At 41.1% G+C, this 18400-nt stretch overlaps 2 protein-coding genes and 1 long non-coding RNA gene across 3 annotated transcripts; all 3 read right to left on the bottom strand.

The window, feature by feature from the left end:
• Positions 1 to 517: 517 nt before the first annotated feature.
• LOC123473974 lies at positions 518 to 2252 on the bottom strand. The gene is made up of 3 exons (XM_045175725.1): positions 2089 to 2252; positions 1753 to 2008; positions 518 to 1678 (listed from the first exon to the last, which is right to left on the bottom strand). Exons 1-3 carry the CDS (start codon positions 2101 to 2103, stop codon positions 669 to 671), a joined length of 1281 nt encoding a protein of 426 aa, XP_045031660.1. The 5' UTR covers positions 2104 to 2252; the 3' UTR covers positions 518 to 668.
• A 647-nt stretch (positions 2253 to 2899) lies between these two features.
• LOC123473978 lies at positions 2900 to 6708 on the bottom strand. The gene is made up of 3 exons (XR_006648550.1): positions 5412 to 6708; positions 3142 to 5117; positions 2900 to 3068 (listed from the first exon to the last, which is right to left on the bottom strand). It is a non-coding gene; the product is annotated as an uncharacterized LOC123473978 (long non-coding RNA).
• Positions 6709 to 12671: 5963 nt separating this feature from the next.
• Positions 12672 to 15951, bottom strand: LOC123473760 (bone morphogenetic protein 2-like). The gene is made up of 5 exons (XM_045175074.1): positions 15916 to 15951; positions 15694 to 15859; positions 14371 to 14424; positions 14050 to 14277; positions 12672 to 13888 (listed from the first exon to the last, which is right to left on the bottom strand). Exons 1-5 carry the CDS (start codon positions 15949 to 15951, stop codon positions 12900 to 12902), a joined length of 1473 nt encoding a protein of 490 aa, XP_045031009.1. The 3' UTR covers positions 12672 to 12899.
• Between the last annotated feature and the right edge of the window lie 2449 nt (positions 15952 to 18400).

Genomic DNA, 18400 nt, shown 5'->3' with positions numbered 1-18400 from the left:
AGAGAAAAGTCTACCAATTAAAATCGAACAAAATACCCCCCTATGTAATTTGTCAGTGTTAGTGATAAGACATACGTGAAAATTCAAGGAAATGAATGCTGACTGCGTCGTTCTAAATAATTAAACATAAAATCTTGAACAACTTGAAAACTTATCCTGTGACTCGATATGCCACTTGGATTGGTATAAATTGTTTCAAACTAATTGACAGTTTTTGCAGAAAATGTTCTTGTTTTTTAAGCTAAAACCTCTCCCCTCTCCATCTTCCCAACGAACGTGATTCCGTCTGTCGCATTACAGGTGGGCAGGTACAATACGTCACTATTTCTCAATCTAGTCTCGTATTAAGTCTCGTAAAAGATTTTCAAGCTGCGTCCCCTTTCTAAAATATAAAGATGAATAGCTACAGTTGGAACTAAACAATTTGATGAAAAACGTAGAAGGCTATCATTGACCTACAAAAAACTGAGACTAAACAGGCTGAAAATACTAACATCTCTATTTGAAGAAACAAGGATTCGACCAACTTTCCATATATTATCAACCATAATGCAGAATCGATAAGTTACTACAGAAGCAAACCACCGTGAAATTACATTAAAGTCCACTAAGGAGAAGAAATAATCATATTCACTAACGTCCTACAGAATCTTTCGGATGGGCAGCTGTTAGATGATGCGGGTAAAACCAAAAGAATCGACGGAAATTGCGTCGTCCTGAATCGGCTGAAAATCCTGGACAGACTGGAACACCTCTTGCGACTCAAAATCATTTTGAATGATCAAGTCACTGCTGCCTGATTGGTAGGCATTGTATTCATTGTCACTATTCCTGTTGTTCGTCTTCAGACTCCTCAGAAACTCGTCCAATCGGCTGGTCGAACGGCCACTAGACTTTCCGTAGCCTGAAGAGGCCAATCGAACGACAGGCACAGCCACCTGAGCAACCTCCTTGATGGTCTTGCTGGGCTCCACCGTTTGCTTGACAATCGGAAAGCTGTCGTATGTGGCCGTTTCACGGTTTACGGCACGGATGGCAGCAGGGGCTTGATCGTAAGAGATACGAGTTGGAGCCGTAACGCGGACGTTGTTGTTTTTAACGTACGCGTCGTCATTCTGATCAATAAGGCGGACCACGTTGTTGGTACGACGCGATGAGTTTCTCACAGGGACACGGACATTAGACATAGCAACTTGAGAAACTGTTTTAGTGGGGGTTAACACGCGGATATCGGAAACAGCTGCATTGTACGGATCAGCAACGCGGATGGCAGTCGATGGGTTTTCATAAGAATTTTTTGCCGATGAAACGAAACGAACAGTTCCGGCTTCTTTGTTTTTACGGACTGGAGCTACTACGCTGACGTCTAAAAGTGGGGAAGTATGCGGATTAGCGACACGAACTACGGTTGGCTGGATGTCGTAAGTTGCTTTAGCTGGAGAAGAAATGCGGACGACTCCAGCGTTGTAGTTGATGTCACGGGCTGGGGAAGAATCAGGAAAGCCATCTTCATCATCATCAACGCTAGTGTACTCGTAATCTATAGCTTTCTGTTCCACCGATTTGGTGGATGTGCGGATGATCGGAAGCGCTTGGGAATTGCGAACAGCATCGGAGAGTAAAGTTCCCCGAGTTTGAAATCCGACAGACTGGCCGGACATCTTTCCAGCCGCGTATTCTATCGCATTTCAATGCATTCAAATGAGTTACACATGTCGAGTGTCTTTAAGCTTCTGTAAGAGAAAAGATTACCTGTTTCTTGTAGTTTGCCGTTGGCATCGATGTATCCGTATTTGCCAGTCATGTAACCGTTCGCATCCATGTTTTCGATGCGGAACGATCCGTCTGAGGCTTCGAATCCAAACGTGTAAGAGCCGTCATCATTCATTTGATTGATCTGCTTCAAGATTGACACAGCGGGCTCAGTGTCAGAAGACGTTGTGGATTTGCTGCTCGCATAGTCAGTTGGAGAAGCCACAGAGAAGGCCAAGGTACAGGCCAAAAATAGCTACAATTTAACACATTAAATAACAAAGCAAACTTTTATGAATTCGCATAAGTTCAAATGTAAAAGATCAAATCATTTACCACAATCGGATTCATTGTTTCGTTGGCCAGTGGATGGATATTGCAAAGCGGGCAGGATTTTTTTAAAGACTGGATGGCTGTCGGATGACTGACCAATAAAGCCAATTGTCACCCGTTTTTATACACAGACGGGCGAAAAAGAGAATGTTGAACCGGTGCTAACAAAGAATTTCCATCTCTGTAAGATAAAAACCAGAAATCTTTTATTCATCTCGAGTGGCCCTTATGTTGCACTCGGAGGAAACTCAGAATCAAATGTATATAACAGACGTATCTTCGATATTTCGATTTCACGAAAAGTACTAATCCCAACTGACAAACAGAACATTTCCAGCCTATATAACAAGTGTTAAATTGTTTGTTTCATTGGAAGTTCTTTAAGAGTTATTTCAAAGAATTACGAATGAATGCAATTAAAATAGCCCATTCGCCTTGAGCCTAATAGATAATACCAATCGAATTTCTTGGTGGCAAGACCCCATACTTTTACATGCGGGTCATACATTTCTTGTTTTCCTCCCCGGCCCTCCTAAAAAAGGATCGACACACGTAACTACTGACATAACTAAGCAAACCCCAACGAGATGACTTAGATTGCTGCATAAGGGTCACAATTGACAAAGGGGAAAGTCAAACATCGTGAATCGTGGCGCAACGTTTGCTATCACCAACAGCTGCAATAGAATCATCATCGCTAGAATTCTCTATGTAAATGTGTATGCAATGCAGTCGTTATTAACTTTTAATCGAGTTAGCCTCTTAAATTCCACTACTTTCTTCTAAACCAAATGTTTTAGTTAAAAGCCTTATATTGTGATGGTCTTGAGGTTACACTTTAAAAAAATACAGAACACGATCTGTCTCTTTGCGCAATGATAAGCAAACAATAGGCGTCAGGATCAGCCAACTCGATAGCGCATCTCCGATATCGACATACCTTTCACTTTGTCCAATGAAGAAAACACCGTGAAGAATGATGGCTGTTCAAAAATACAAAGAAGATGATAAAAAAAAAATGGGTCATTTTTATGTTCAACTGGGCAAAGCCTTTACCTCTTCAAGGATTTGCCGATGGAGACACACAAAGTACCGGTTTGGGTGTAGCTCACACCCGTATGTGTACTGTCACGAGCTTCAAAATTCGTACACTAGAACATCTGTAGATTTCCCAAGGGGAGAAAAAAAGGAAACTTAATCAAACAAATCATCAGGTGGAGGACAGGTGAAAAAAAAAGAAAGCGAATATGCACATTCTTCTTCGGACATATCGCATCTAAGATGGAACAAAAATCTTTTCCAAATCTGTCGCAATACGATTCTGCAGAGTATCGTGATGCCGTCCCGCGTTTCGTGAGAGTCTGCCGGCCAGAGTAAAAGTTGACAGACAGGTCATCTGTTGAACGGGGTAGTGTGATATGGTTGCATGATCAACCCAACATTCACTTTCCGTCGCTGTATATAAAGACGGCCGAGTCCTCGGTTTTATTCATCAGTCAATTCAACGGCAATCAAGTTCAAAGCTGCTCCTTCCTCGCTGTTGTTACACGTCGTTCGTGATTCAAGAGAAAAATGATTTCTAGCATTGTACGTCGTCCTCTGGTAATCAACTGGAAATTTCTTATTGTTAGTTGATTATTATTAGTTTTTTTTACATGAAATAATGTGATATTAGATGATGTTGCTGTTTGCTGTGGCTTACTCGTTGGCTTCTCCTGCTAACTACGTCACCAGTAAATCGTCCACAACGTCGTATCCCGGTCCAGCTGTGACGATTTTGAAACAGATCAACCAACTGAATGACGATGGCTCTTACACGTTCGGATTCGAAGCTTCAGACGGATCGTTCCGAGTCGAGAATATGGACGTGAACGGTTACATGACCGGCAAATATGGATACATTGATTCCTACGGAAAAGCACAAGAAACCGGTAATTTAAAGCACTTTTAGAAAGGGTTTTAAACAAACTCAAAGTTAATGATTTATTGGAATGACGATAGAATACGCGGCTGGAAAGATGTCCGGTCAGTCTGTCGGATTCCAAGCTCGAGGAACTCTGCTCAACGAAGGTGTCCGCAGCAGTCAGCCGTTTCCTTTCATCCGCACATCCCCAAAATCGGTGGAACAGAAAGCTTTAGACTACCAGTACACTAGCGTTGATGACGATGAAGATGGCTTTCCTGATCCATCGCCAGCCCGTGACATCAACTACAACGCTGGAGTCGTCCGCATTTCTTCTCCAGCTAAAGAAACTTACGACATCCAGCCAACCGTAGTTCGTGTCGCTAATCCGCATACTTCCCCACTTTTAGACGTCAGCGTAGTAGCTCCAGCCCGTAAAAACAAAGAAGCCGGAACTGTTCGCTTCGTTTCATCGGCTAAAAATTCTTATGAAAACCCATCGACTGCCATCCGCGTTGCTGATCCGTACGATGCCGCTGTTTCCGATATCCGCGTGTTAACCCCCACTAAAACAGTTTCTCAAGTTGCTATCCCTAATGTCCGTGTCCCTGTGAGAAGCTCATCGCGTCGTACCAACAACGTGGTCCGCCTTATTGATCAGAATGACGACGCGTACGTTAAAAAAAACAACGTCCGCGTTACGGCTCCAACTCGCATCTCTTACGATCAAGCCCCTGCTGCCATCCGTGCCGTAAACCGTGAAACGGCCACATACGACAGCTTTCCAATTGTCAAGCAAACGGTAGAGCCCAGCAAGACCATCAAGGAGGTTGCTCAGGTGGCTGTGCCTGTCGTTCGATTGGCCTCTTCAGGCTACGGAAAGTCTAGTGGCCGTTCGACCGGCCGATTGGACGAGTTCCTGAGGAGTCTGAAAACGAACAACAGGAATAGTGGCAATAGTTACAATGCTTACCAATCAGGCAGTAGTGATTTGATCATTCAAAATGATTTCGAGTCGCAAGAGGTGTTCCAGATTGCTCAGGATTTTCAGCCGATTCAGGACGATGCAATTTCCGTTGATTCCTTTGGTCTTACCCGCATCATCTAACTGCTGCCCATTCAAAAGATTCTGTAGAAAAATGAGTGAAATTTGATTATTCTATTTCTTAGTGAACTTTAATGTAATTTCACGGTGGTTTGTTTCGGTACTAACTGATCGTTTCTCCATTATGTTTGATAATATATGATATATAACTCGAATCCTTGTTCTATTTTTAAATCAAAGTTATTTTCCAAGTTCTTTAGATGTGCAGAAATTTCAGTTTGACGAGCTCTGGTTCTTCACAAGTGAAGGAGAATTTATCGTCACACATAGCAGAGGATGTTCTACTTCAAGTTATGCTAGTCGTGAATTCGTACTTACATAATTTCGAAAGGGACGAACGAAAAATCTTGGTGATGGCCTTGGCTGTCAAAATACTGAAGAACCGGCCACGTCAAATGCTGGAAACCAGATCAAATATGTGCGTAGTTAATGGAGGGAGGAAGGGCTCCATTTGGTTTCGACTCTGATAAGAAAGAAACATGAAGCCGGATGAGCCAGGTATAACCGATTAGCATATTTTTGAAAACGAAATGTCGCGAATGCACGTGTTGCCGTTTCGTCACCCTTCCCCTCCATTTGCATTCATAAGTACTACATAAAAGTGAATCCATTTAGTCCCTTACTTGTATGTCTCTTTTTCAAAGTTATCGATGGGAAACTTTAGATGCCTTTTTAATACTTAACATTTTCACAATGTCGAATTAAAAAAGAAGAACACCTTTTACATAACTCGTTAGGCAATAACCCTACAATGTTCAACCCGAAATCGCGGCATAACTTTGGGATCCCTTTGATTTCGCCACAGTTGGCAAACGCTTTCTACATTTGCATTCCTGTACAACCGAGGCATCAATCGTTCACGATTCGTGACATCATAAGCTGTACACAAAACTGTTCATAGATTTCAAAGATTGACTTTGAAATGCTATGAATGTGTTTTGTCACCCGCATACATCGGCGTCCATCAATGCCGACCGTCATGACTTATATCAAATGGCGAAAGAGAAAGCGATTGAGGGTGTCCCGCATAGCCTAAACTTTCAATTTCATTCGTAATCGGCAGCCCACTGCGTTTGGTTTCAACCGTATCAGAACAACTGGACCAGCAGAAATTTAAGAAAAAGTCCATCTAACGATAATGAAATGAACGAAAGATGAACGTCGAATCAAGTTAAGCTCAGTTTTCAAATTGTATTGCAACGTGACTGGCGTTCAATCATCGCACTTACCATTTGGCCGACCTTGGCCGACCTTGGCCAACCTTGGCCGAATGACTGAATTATAATGAAGGTCTTAAATGATGATCAAGGATTCTTTCTTTTCTTAACTGATAAAAAAAAAAACCAAACAAACCAAACAAAAGACATCGTGAAGGGCACGCCTTGAAACTGCGCTTGCGACAGTTAATCTTTAAGTAACCTGATCGTATAGTTTATTTTTAATAGGATAGATATAGCTTTTACTTAACCTTGCTCGGAGAGTAATTCCGATAGTCAAATGACCGAAAATAGACTGACGATGAGAGAGGGAGAAGAGATTAAGGAAAATGTTAATGGCGGTGATGTAAGAACAGCTATTGCACCACAAACATGAAACGACATAGTACCCAGCCCAGCGGTTCTTGTATATTATATACGTCTGTCACTTTTGAAAACTAACCTACGTTTCAAAATTATGTACGAACGCCACCTGGCGACTGATGCTAATCATTCAAAAGTGATTCTAGCTCCTAATGTTTTCCGGATTCTGAAGGACGATCCGATTCGGATATTTCTCTTGGCCAAATTTCCCGCGGTAGTTCTCTATCTAAATTGTGTACGAAAAAGGGGGCAATTAGAGCTTAGCTTTGAATGAAACGATTGGCCTGCAGCGTAGTTGGGCCAATGACGCTAGTGCCTCAAATGAATAATTGCTCATAACTGCAAATTTCAGTCTGCAATGTCTGAAACGCAACGAGAATTTAGCGCAAAAAACAATCCGACGACGGAGAATATAATTCTGGTCACTAGATGGCGTCCAGTTTAGACACGTCACGCAAGCGGGAAAGAAAAGAAACCAATATCATAAACGAACGACCAAAGCGGTAGACGAAAAAGCACGCCAGGTGTGATGGAAATAATGAGACAATATACGATAGGATATGATCGATAGGATAAACACCATGAATACAACGATATAAGGCCTTGCCAAATCGATAGAATTTAAAACAAAAATTTTTTCTTTTAAATAGCGATCCGCAAAAAACGCATCCTTTTTGTCATTCCGGAAGCAAAAAAAAAATAAATTCCCCCCCTTTTTTTTCTTCTTAATTGTTAAAAAGAAAAAGGAAAAAAAGAAAAAACAAAACAAGAATCTTCGTTCCGGATGACAAAGAGAATTGAAAAGACTCGTCAAATGGAATTAGAGAACGATACACCAAGGATATGATGGGGTTTTGACTCTGCTAAGAGACGAGCTTAGATATATATCTGTCAAAAGCTATTGTGTATGTGGGGGAAGAATAGAGAAAAAGAGGAGTAAACAACAAGAAAAAAAAAAAAAAATCAAAATCAAAGGGAACAGAAAAAAAGAAAAAGAAATGAAGGTACAAGTCCCTTCCTTCTGGTGAACGAAAGAGAAACAGAAAAGAAGACGAAAGAATGTCGCGCCCTGAGATGCGGTGACGGATAACCAGCCTAATTGTCTCATCAAAAGCTGCTGCTGCTGCTGCCCCTCTCTTATTTTTGCTTTCTGAAAGGGACCAAAAAGAGAGAAGAGAGAGAGAGAGAGAAAACGTCTCACGGCCTCTAACCATTCACCTTGGTTCATCATCAAATACCAGAGGTATGCTAGTGGTGGTAGAGAAATCATTTTTTATCTAATGTCCACATCAACTTCTTCTTCTTCTTCTCCTTCTTCTTCTTATGTTTACTGGAGGGTATATACGTGTGTGTGTGTGTGTGTGTGTGTGTGTGTGTGTGGAAGAGATCAAGCAGAAGGGACGACTCTCTTTCTGTGGGAGATCCACTTAAAAAGAAGAAAAGAAAGACAGAAAGACACTGATGCTCTGCGTTGGAAGAGAGGCAAAGGACTTTGTGGCTTTTCGTCAAACTACCAGTAACATCTATAAGAATATGGAAGAAACAGGTGTGTGCACTCTGTGACTATTTTTCTTTTTCAAAATGGAAATCTGGCAGAATGAACACACACACATACACAAAAAGGGGGAGAAAAAAAACAAGAACGACTAAGGACGAAAGAAGAAATGCAAAGGGCTAATTAAAAATGACTCCAATCACCTTTCAAATTCTCTTTGTCAGTCATAAAAGAACAACAAACAAAAAAAAATCAAATAAAAATAAAAATAAACAAACAAACCAAACAAAAAAATGCAGCCCATTTCAATTAGCGCTGCCCCTGTTGTAAGAAAACAAGAAGAGCAGCTCCTTCATTTTTTTTGTTGTCTGCTTCCCCCCACCAACTGAGGGTCGTAAATCCTAACTCGAGAGGGGGGTAGGGTATACATATAAATAAATAAATAAATAAATAAGCGTCGCCGTCGTATATATATATACTATCAAAAGACATAAATAAAGTAAGAGTCTAGAATAGTTTGGGCCAAGTTGTTGTACCTGGCCTCCATCGAATGCGACATCCGTTGTCTGATTGTCATCGTACTTTGTTTTTTTTCTTCTTTTGCTTCAACTCTAACCCATCAGGTGAAAGCACAGCACCACACGAAGGTGGTAGCGTCTTCGTGTGTGCGCAACCCGTTGATGCCGATGACCAAACAGCTGTCCGCAAGGGCTTGATCATACGTTATACCTTAACGAGAAATCATTTGAGCAAATGCAATGCGCCATGAGTAGATTTATTTGAATTTTTTTATTTTTTTTTTTTCAAATCTCGTTTATTATTGGTCTATTTACATGTGTACAGTATTGTTTAAATCAGTAATATTTAACTCGAGCGAGAGCAATTGTTTATGGATGTCATCTGACACGGTTCCAACTTTGATGGTCGAATTCATTTCATCAAACGCGGCAGTTCGTTTCTATTTGATTTGATTTGATTTCATTTTTTTAAAGTATTCCACGTGTTTTGTTTTGGTTTTTTTCTTCTTCGTCATCTTTGTGGAAATGCACAACGGAGAAATCTCCCCCCACCCATTTTTTTTTTCAAGAAATGTATGGTAAAAAGAAGTGGAGGAGACCTACCATTAGCAGCACATTACAGGACGTTGAAATTACAGACTTGTGTCTTTTCCCTTCTTTCACCATTTGCTTTCAAACTCGTCTACAGAAATCTGTTTTTTTTTTTCTTCTCTTTGGTTTTTTTTTTTTTTTTTTTGCTTTCCCGTCCATTTTTATTTATTTATTTTTTCTGCCACCTCTTTTTCTTTCTCGAAAGACAAACAAAAACAAAACAAAATAAAACTTGCGCTCTGGTTGGCGCAGGTTTTCCTTTTTCTGTGTGTGAAACCGTTACCGGAGTTCATTCTCACCGCCTTGAAATAATGACGACGTACAATTCAAATGAAAATATCCTCGTCAAATAAACAAAAGAAGACCCCATAAAAATTTAAAAATAAAAAAAAAAATGTTGACTTGATTGAGATTTTTTTTTTTTTGTTAGAGGGGGGCGGGACCGGCAGCGATTAGACAGGAATGTCTGGCCGCTCGTTCAGTGTCTCCTTTGTCCTTTCCTTTTTCTTGCTTTCGGCCCTCTTTTATACTAACATTATTCGTTCACTGTACGCATACATGTGTGGGTTTCCCTAATCTTTTTTCCGTGTCCCTTTATTTGAAATTTGAATTTTGTATTTATTTATTTATTTAATTTTTCTTCCGTTATTTTCAACCAGCGTTACCTTTCGGGACGGTGAATGACAACTGTCACCCTCCCTTCCCAGCAATGACATTAAAAGAAACTTAAACAATTGTTTAAGTTATCACGCAAACCGAAGATCAAAGTCACCAACAAATGGCCAGCCCCAGTTTTGACGTGCATGTAAACTTGCGCACACATCGTGTACGATAAACAATTCAAAAGTTCCCCCCCCCTCCTCATCCAAGATCGTAATAATGGGACAGTTTATTTTATTTATTTATTTTTTTTTTAACCTATTTCGCTTCGATGAAATCAATGATGATGATGGTATTTAATTGTATAAGAATTTTTTTAAATAAAGGGCCAGATTGGTATGGCTGGACAAAGACATGAAATAAAATCTTCAGAAACAAGTTTGATTTTTTTTTTTTTTTTTTCAAAAACGCCATGCAAGCTTATATTCAGGTCGTATCTTTTTTTTTTTTTTTTGTTTACCGTTGTTGTTTTTGTTTTTTTATACACTTGACGGATACAGACGCAACTTGTTTTCATGTAAAAAACCAAACAAAAATTGGGAGTATGTACAAAGAGGAGAGACGGTCAACTCTGTACACAACATTTTGAACATAAAAAAAAGAAACAGAAATATGGAAAGCGAGAAGGAAAATGAAAGAAATCCAACTGAAAAAAAAAAAAAGAAAAAATGATAATAATTTGAAACACGGGGGCAACATGAAAAGAGTGCGCGTGTGTCTGCGTGACTGGCCAAGATGAAAAGCGGGTCGGTTACAAGTCGTCTGTTCTCAAACAGTTTCGCACTTTTCGGCTGCACTGGCAACACTACACACGCATTTCTTTTACTCCTATGGTATGTGTGTGTGTGTGTGTGTGTGTGTGTGTACAGGTAATATTGATAAAGTGGGGAACAAGAACAAACAAAAAACAAACAAAAGACGAGCCAAGAAAAAGCTCGATGATTTCCTTTTTTTGTTGTTGCTGTTGTTGAGATTTCAAAAAAACAGGGAGAGCGGGAGTTACAAATAAAGACGAAGACAAGTTGTAGTTGTTGCTGTTGTTGCCCATTATAGATTATACATATATATAGATATTCTGTACATGTTACAGTATATTATATACGGCCATAGGTTTTTTGCTTGTTGTGTTTTGGAATGAGTGGTAGCAGACAGCACAAGTCTTGCAGGGCTCTATGTCTTGCGTTGGCTTTTTACCGAGGCTCACTCGACTCGTTCCCACATCCAACTGCGATCGTTTGGTGGTAGCAAAATAAAGGATAGCGCCAAAGTCAATCGATTCATAAAAGGCAAACGGCTCTAGTTTAACAAAGCAACAGGCGCATCACCTTTCTTCTCGTTAGCCGACGATTGTACACAACACAAAAGAGGTGCATTTTTTGTTTGTTTTGGTTGTTGTTGTCTTTAAAAGAAAAAAAAGAAAGAGAAAAAAACAAAAAACAAAACAAAAAAAAAAAAAAGGGAGTCTGTTTGTAGTTTGTAGTATATCAGCAGTAGTGGAATAGTCTTTTGTACAAAATGCAGTGTTGCATCATCTACAATATTTAGAGGCATCATCATAGGCAGACGTTAAATAGCAGAGCAAAACACACACACACACACAACACACAAAATTCGTGATTTGAACCGCATCATTTCATCCCCCCTTCCCTTTCGGTCATCGTCTAATCGCTGGGTTTTGTTTGCTCTTCAACTCTTACGAGGGGCTTGTCGTTTCAACAACAACAACAACAACAAAAAACACACACCTGCGATACAGGTTTTTTTAAATACAAGCCGAACGCACGGGGAAGAAACACACACACACATGTTACATATTGGACATAATCAAGACACACAACGAAAAAAAAAAAAAAAACAAAAAAAAGAAAAACGATGACGGTGAATGGCCGTTCCCTAATAAAAGCAAAGCGCAAGTTCCCTCTAAATTTTGTTGCCAGTCCTCCCTCTTTTTGTTTTGTTTACATCCTCCTTGTTCCGCATCCGGATAGCGGTGCGGAAAAAAAAAACAAAAAACAAAAAAATACAAAACACACACACACAGACACACACCTCACACAATGTTGTGACAATTTTCAAAATGGGGTAACCGCACGTATTTGGGAGAAACAAGAAGAAACCAACAAAATAAAACACGAACGCACACACACGCACAAAAGGGGGAAAAATATGGGGGCAGGGAGGGGGATATATGTATATATAAATATAATAGAAGTAGTAGGTAGGTAGTAAGTTGTCGGGAGGATTTTAAAAAAAAGGGGAAGGGAAATTAAAATGAAATTTTGGATTTTTTTTTTTTTTTTGTTTTGTTTTGTTTTTAAATTATGTGGAAGTTCATTTGAAAGACACGCAACAAGAGGCGAAGGAAAAAAAATGGATTCATCCGAAAATTGCAATTTTTTTTTCTAAAGCGGAAGTTTCAGTCTTTCTCCGCACACAGATTTTGTGTGTGTCTGTGTGTTCCCCACCCTTATTTTTTTTTTTTACTTCCAATTTGCATCCATTTTCTTTTCTTCTACATGTGCGTGTGTGACTGCTTTTTTTTGTTTTTTTTTTTGTTTAATTTTTTCTTAAAAAGAAATTAGAATAGAGAAGGAGGAGTGAGGATAAAAATCACGACGATGACTAAGTGTTGCCGGAACGCAGGGGAGGGACGGAGCGATAATAAAACCGGAAGATGATTCTCCATCCGTTTTTCTTTTCTTTCTTTGAATAATTTTTGTTTTTGTTTTTTTTGTGTTTTTTTGTTTTTGTTTTTTTTTTTCGTTTTGCTAAAAAAATTGTTGTGTTCGTTCTTTTCCGTGGTGTTTTTTTTTCAATTGATGTTCCTCTTATATGTTTGGGCTTGTTTTGAGCCCAGGCGAGGACAAACAACAATTTAGCCCGCCGGGCACTGGCGAAAGTAAATGGAGCACCCGCAGGTGGCGCCGTTGTTGCCTTGATTGCGGGCGGGCCGGACGCGAGTTCAACGGCATCCGCAAGCCTCGACGACCATGTCGTGGTAGTTTTTGAGCACGACCTTGTCGTACTCGTCGATGTAGAGCATCGAGATGGAGGAGAGCTCGGTGGGGACGCAGCAGGCGCGCGGCACGGCGCCTGGATTGACCGAGTGCACCAGCGTCTGCACGATGGCGTGGTTGGTCGTGTTCAGGTGGTCGGGCAACGGGAACGGGCAGTCGCCGTGGCAGTAGTAGGCGTGGTAGCCGGGCGGCGCCACGATCCAGTCGTTCCAGCCGACGTCGTTGAAGTCGACGTAGAGCGACTGCCTGCGGCAATTGTCGCGCCGGCCCTTCCGCTTGTGCTTCTTCTCGGCGGCGCGTTTGCTGCGCGCGCGCGACCTTCCGTCGTCAGAGTACGTCACTAAAAGCGGCCGCTGACTAGCCCACCGGAGATCCAGCTGATCGTCCTCTTGCTCTTGCTCTTGCTGTTGCTCTTGCTCTTGCTCTTGCGGTGCCACGGCCGATCGCCTCCTCCTGCGCCGCTTGCGCAGGTGCAAGTGCTCGATGTCGGACAGCGCCTCTTCGTTCACCCGCTTCGTCTCCAGCCAGAGGCCGTAGTTGCGTTTGGGCTGCCGCCAGCGCAGCAAAGCCGGCAGCACGTCGAATGTGATCCAGCCTTCGTCGCGCACGTCCACCATGCGGCTGTCGAGCAGCCGATGGATGGGCTCGCCGCCGTTGCGCGCCGGCCGCACGATCTCGTGGATCAGCACCTGCTGCTTCCGCCGCCACCTGTTCTCCTTGCGCTTCTCTTGCGGCGCAATCTGCACGAGGTCGCTCCCTGGCGCAGACGAAGACGTCCCGTTATTGGCCAATGGGTTGTCCGATCGCATCCGACGGCTCTGCTCCGCCTCCACGCCATCAAACCGTCCGCCGAACGGTACAGCCTCAGTTCGCCGGCTTTGATGTCCTCTTCGGCCGGTAAGCTGGTCAAGTCGAATCGCAAAAGGACGGAATTATCCGCCGTTCCATCGTCATCTGAATCTGAATCTAGAAAATGAATTTTGATTTAATTTTTTTTTTTTTTTTTTCAAATTCGTTTGCCAAATTTGACAACAGCGCGGGAAATTTGAATTTTGGTTTTTTTGTTTGTTTGGTTTTTAAAAAAAATGTTTTTACCCTTGATGGGAAAAGTGCGCACTGTGTTGGCCGTCTGGGTCAGTTTGCCGGCCAGGTTTAAATTGGTGGTGTCCACCTCGAGGCCGGTCTGTTGTCGGTACAATTCGGCCAAGAATTCGGGCACGACGATCCGCTGTCGCGTCTCGACGCCCGGCCTCGGCCTCCGCTTCAATCCAAACATATTTAAAAGACTTCCTTCTAACGCTTCCGCCCGTTCGCCCAAATCACCTGTTTGTTTGTTTGTTTTGTTTTTTATTGAAATTAAATGTTCGATTCTTGTTTTTGTTTTATTTTTAAAGATTACGGCGTTAGAAAACTCACCGGTCATTGACGTGGCTGGACGATTCGACGTCGTTTTCGAATTTCCAGCTAAAACTAGAAGATGATGTGGTCGACGAGGAGCATAACACCGCGCTCAAGAAGTAGAACATGAGTAGCAAAGGCACTCCGCCAGCCGACAGGCGTCGCATGGTCGGTTATGATCCTATTCCAATTTAAAAAAAAAAAAAGGATCGTCTTATTAAATCGAACATTTTTTTTGAATTTTTCTTAAAACTATTTTGAAAAACATCAATTAACTAATGCATCGTCATCTAATGATGAGCCAGATCGTATTGTCCCATCAGCAATCAAAACATGTGAAGCCCATTGTGTCATGATCCGTTGGCTATCCTGCAACATTTTCAACTGCCATCCATTCCGGAATAAAGAAAAAAAGAAAGAAAAAACAACAAAGAAGCGTGAACAAAAGATAAATGACTGGCCAGCCCTTTTTCTTTCATTTTTTTCAATGGTGTGGGAAATCAATTTCTCGGCCAGAAGGGGCGCCCCCCCCCCTCGTGTCCCGTTGTGTCCCAAACGAGGCGAATAAATGCATTTACAAACAACCGAAGATAAACAAAAAAAACATTTTTTTTTCGAATAAAGAAAAAGAATCTTTTCTTTTGTCAGAGAGAGGCTGCCAGATTATTATTTTTTTATCATGTCGCTATTGTTTTGTTTTTTCGAGTAGAGGGCCCAATAAACGGGAAAAAGAATGAAACAATTCAATCTCGTTTTTGTTTTGTTTTTTAATTTTTATTATCTCCTTATTTTTAGCCTTTTTCTTTCAATTCTTATGTGTCGTGCTGCTGCCCAGGTGAGAGAGCGCGCAGACCTAGCGGGAAGCCCCTTCTTTTTTTTTCTTTTCTGCGTTGTATTTCTTAGCTAAAAGGAGTGGCTCTCTCTCTCTCTCTGTGTGTGTATGTGTGTAGTGAGTTAAGAGTTGTTTTTTTTTTTCTTTTTAATAAACGAAATTTTTTTAAGAGAGGATCTCTTGGGTCTCTTATCCCATCCTCCCGAGATTCCTCCTCCTCCTGGTTAGGAAAAAAAAGAAAAAAGATGCGAGTCCGCGTCCGCGTCTGTATCTACATCGTGTTAGATTCTTCTTCTTTTCTTTTCTTTTTCTTTCTTATTTCGTCCCACCTGGGCCGTGCCCCTCTCTGCCCGAAGCGTGCCAGATGGTTCCAGGTGTTTCTCTTCTTTGCAGCAGCAGCAGCAAAAAAGAAAAAGAAAAAGAAAAAGAAAAAAAAAAAGAAACGACTTTGGGGCCCAGGTGGCTTCCATTACTCGGCAACATGACAGGACCCTCTTCTTCTTCTTCTCAGTTGGACCCAAAGATATTTAGAAGAAAGAAAGAAAAAAAAAGAAAGAAAGAAGAAGAAGAAAAAAGAGAGAGATACAACACACTCAACAAAGCCAAGGACTTTGGCTGATGTGTTTTGTTTTGTTTTTTTGTTTTTTTTTCAAAAGCTCTACGCTTCCCTTTACGCTAATAAATATTGAGATTATCCATTTTCGTTTAGTTGTTTCTCTTTGGCTTTGAACGTCGATGTAAAGGGACGACTGGGCCAGCACCCGCATCTCATCACGACAAACGTCAACGATTGACCTTGTCCGCTTTGTTTGGCCAGCTGAATGTTGTCGTGTTCTTATCTCGTCTAAAAACAAAAAATGAAACAATAGCGGATGGACAACAAACTTACGCTATTATGTCAAGACACTGAAATCACTTCAATCTCTGCCTCTCTCTCCCCACCCCGAAGAGCCGCACCTAATCGACTGGGGCCTGGGCAGGTCCCTCGTTTTTTTCTCCTTCTCTCCACTACACACACACACACACACACACACATAGACGTAGGAAATATACAAGTTTATCCGTCTGATTAGATATGCACGTCTACTTTAGTTGAGCCAGTCGAGAGTTCAACTTGATGACTTGAAAATTGTGTTTGTGTTGCCACCATGTCAACTGAAAATGGAGGGGGTCCTTTCGTACGTAGTAATGGACGAATGGGGAAGGGAGGGGGGGTTCACTGGACAATTGACGAACGCAGGACGATGACCCTGTTCCGTTTCTTTCGAGCACAACACTGACGACCAAGTAACTACTCAAGCCCAGCTTATATGATCGATATAGACTTATAGGCATTATTATCTAGCTTCGAAAAAAATGGAAAATAAATTAAAGGCCCATTTCTTTTTTATTTTTATTTTTTTTTTAAGAGGAAGAAGAAGGCCAAGTCAATTGGGTGCAGGGGGAGGTGATGGAGGAGGGCACGCAGGTGTTAATGAAAAGGAATTTCTCTCTCTCCCTTTCTTTCTCTTTCGCTTTGCTCATTAATCAAGGTTAATCCCCCCCCTTTTTTTTTTAAAGTAAGAAATGCGCTCGTTTTGACCAGGTGGACTGTGTCCCATCCTGCAATTTCAAAGAAAGAAAGAAATGATCATCCTGTCCGTCCTGTTTTTTTGTTTTGGTTTTTGTTTCAATTTGCAATTCACACTCTCAGAGATTTCATTTATCATTTTTAATCAGTGGCGTTGAATGGCCAAGATGTTAAGGCCATCTTGTTTAATGATCTAAGAGAGAGAGAGAAACGCTTGTCTGCAGTGATCTTGATCGATGCGCTAAACGTTGATTATTCATGAATCTATTCCCTTTTGTGATAACTACTCGATAGAGGCGATGAAAAGGACCAACGATAAGAGATGGCTAATACGTAAGATTTGTTTTTATTTTTTAAAGGGGGGGAGGTTTAGGTTTAAAAAAATGAATCAAAATATTATTCAACTCCCACGTGTTGAAGAGAAGGGTGAGGGGGCAACCGACGTGTTAAAGAGATTTAATTCTTTAGTTTTGCGCGTATGACACACACACACACACACCTGTTTGGCTTTTTGCGGCTTGTCAGTGCGTTAACGCCACACCTAAATAATCGGCTTTACATTGAATGGAGCGATAACGAAAAGCAAAAAAAAAAAAACTGATAAGATAACACCCTCCCCACTTCTTTGCGGAGCCTGGACAAACTGTCGAGAAAAATGTCGATAAGAAAATGCCGTGGCAAAAAGGCAGCGGGAAACGAGCGTGCAAAAGAATTTCCAATCCATTGGAATTTCAAACATTTTTTTGGATCGCAGCTGGGCATGAAAAAAAAAAAAAAAAGACGGGCTTGCCAATATACAAGATGGTGTGGGGAAGAGAAGAAAAAAAGGGGGGGAGATTTGAGCCGCACCTCCATTTTCACGGTTGCGTATAAAGCCATTTGCATACAGCGGCCGTATTAGTCAAATTAGGTAGAAAAGAAAGAGAAAAAAAAAAAAAGAGAGAGAATGTAACATCAATAAAAGAAGATGGGGACTCTATTACAAAAAAAGAAGAAAAAGAAGAAGAAAAAAAAAAATCAAAGAAAAAGAAACAGAACAAAATGTAAATAGGTTACGGTCGGAATGATGACCGCGTCCACATTTTTCTCTTCAAAGTGAGAGAGAAAGAAACAAAAAAAAAATGGTGAATTATATAAGAAGTTGGCGTGTTTCTTTTCTTTTAAACGATCGTAATCAAAAAAAAAAAACACAAAAAAACACACAAAAAAAAAACCAAGAAGAAAAATAGGAAAGAGTTGATGAAAAACACACCTGGTCAAAAACGCACACTTGGACGTCTTCCATCTTTCGAACGGCATTTTCTCTTTCGACGGCGCGAAGAATGTCGCGTTCAATCGATTTGCCTATCCCCCCCCCCTCTTTCGTTCGTCCGATCACCAAAAATAGCGTTCCGATCGACATGTTTCGTTTTCAAGAGACTTTGGCCTCGCTGTTCTACCGCACCGAGTGTCAAATAAAGATCGATAATGAGCGAAATGGCCTTGTTTTTTTTTTACAAAAGTCCAATCTTCCCCACACACATACACAGAGAGGTACCATGTTTTAGACTCTCTCTCTCTTTCTCTCTCGTTCAAATAAAAACAAAAAAAAAGGTGTTTACAAGCACAGAAAAATTTGGAAAAAAAAAGAGGACATAAACCAAAAA

The sequence above is a fragment of the Daphnia magna genome, linkage group LG6, assembly GCF_020631705.1.
Source record: "Daphnia magna isolate NIES linkage group LG6, ASM2063170v1.1, whole genome shotgun sequence".
NCBI lineage: Eukaryota > Metazoa > Arthropoda > Branchiopoda > Diplostraca > Daphniidae > Daphnia > Daphnia magna.
The sequence above is the reverse complement of the archived record's forward strand: the minus strand, read 5'-3'. Positions and strand labels throughout refer to the sequence as shown.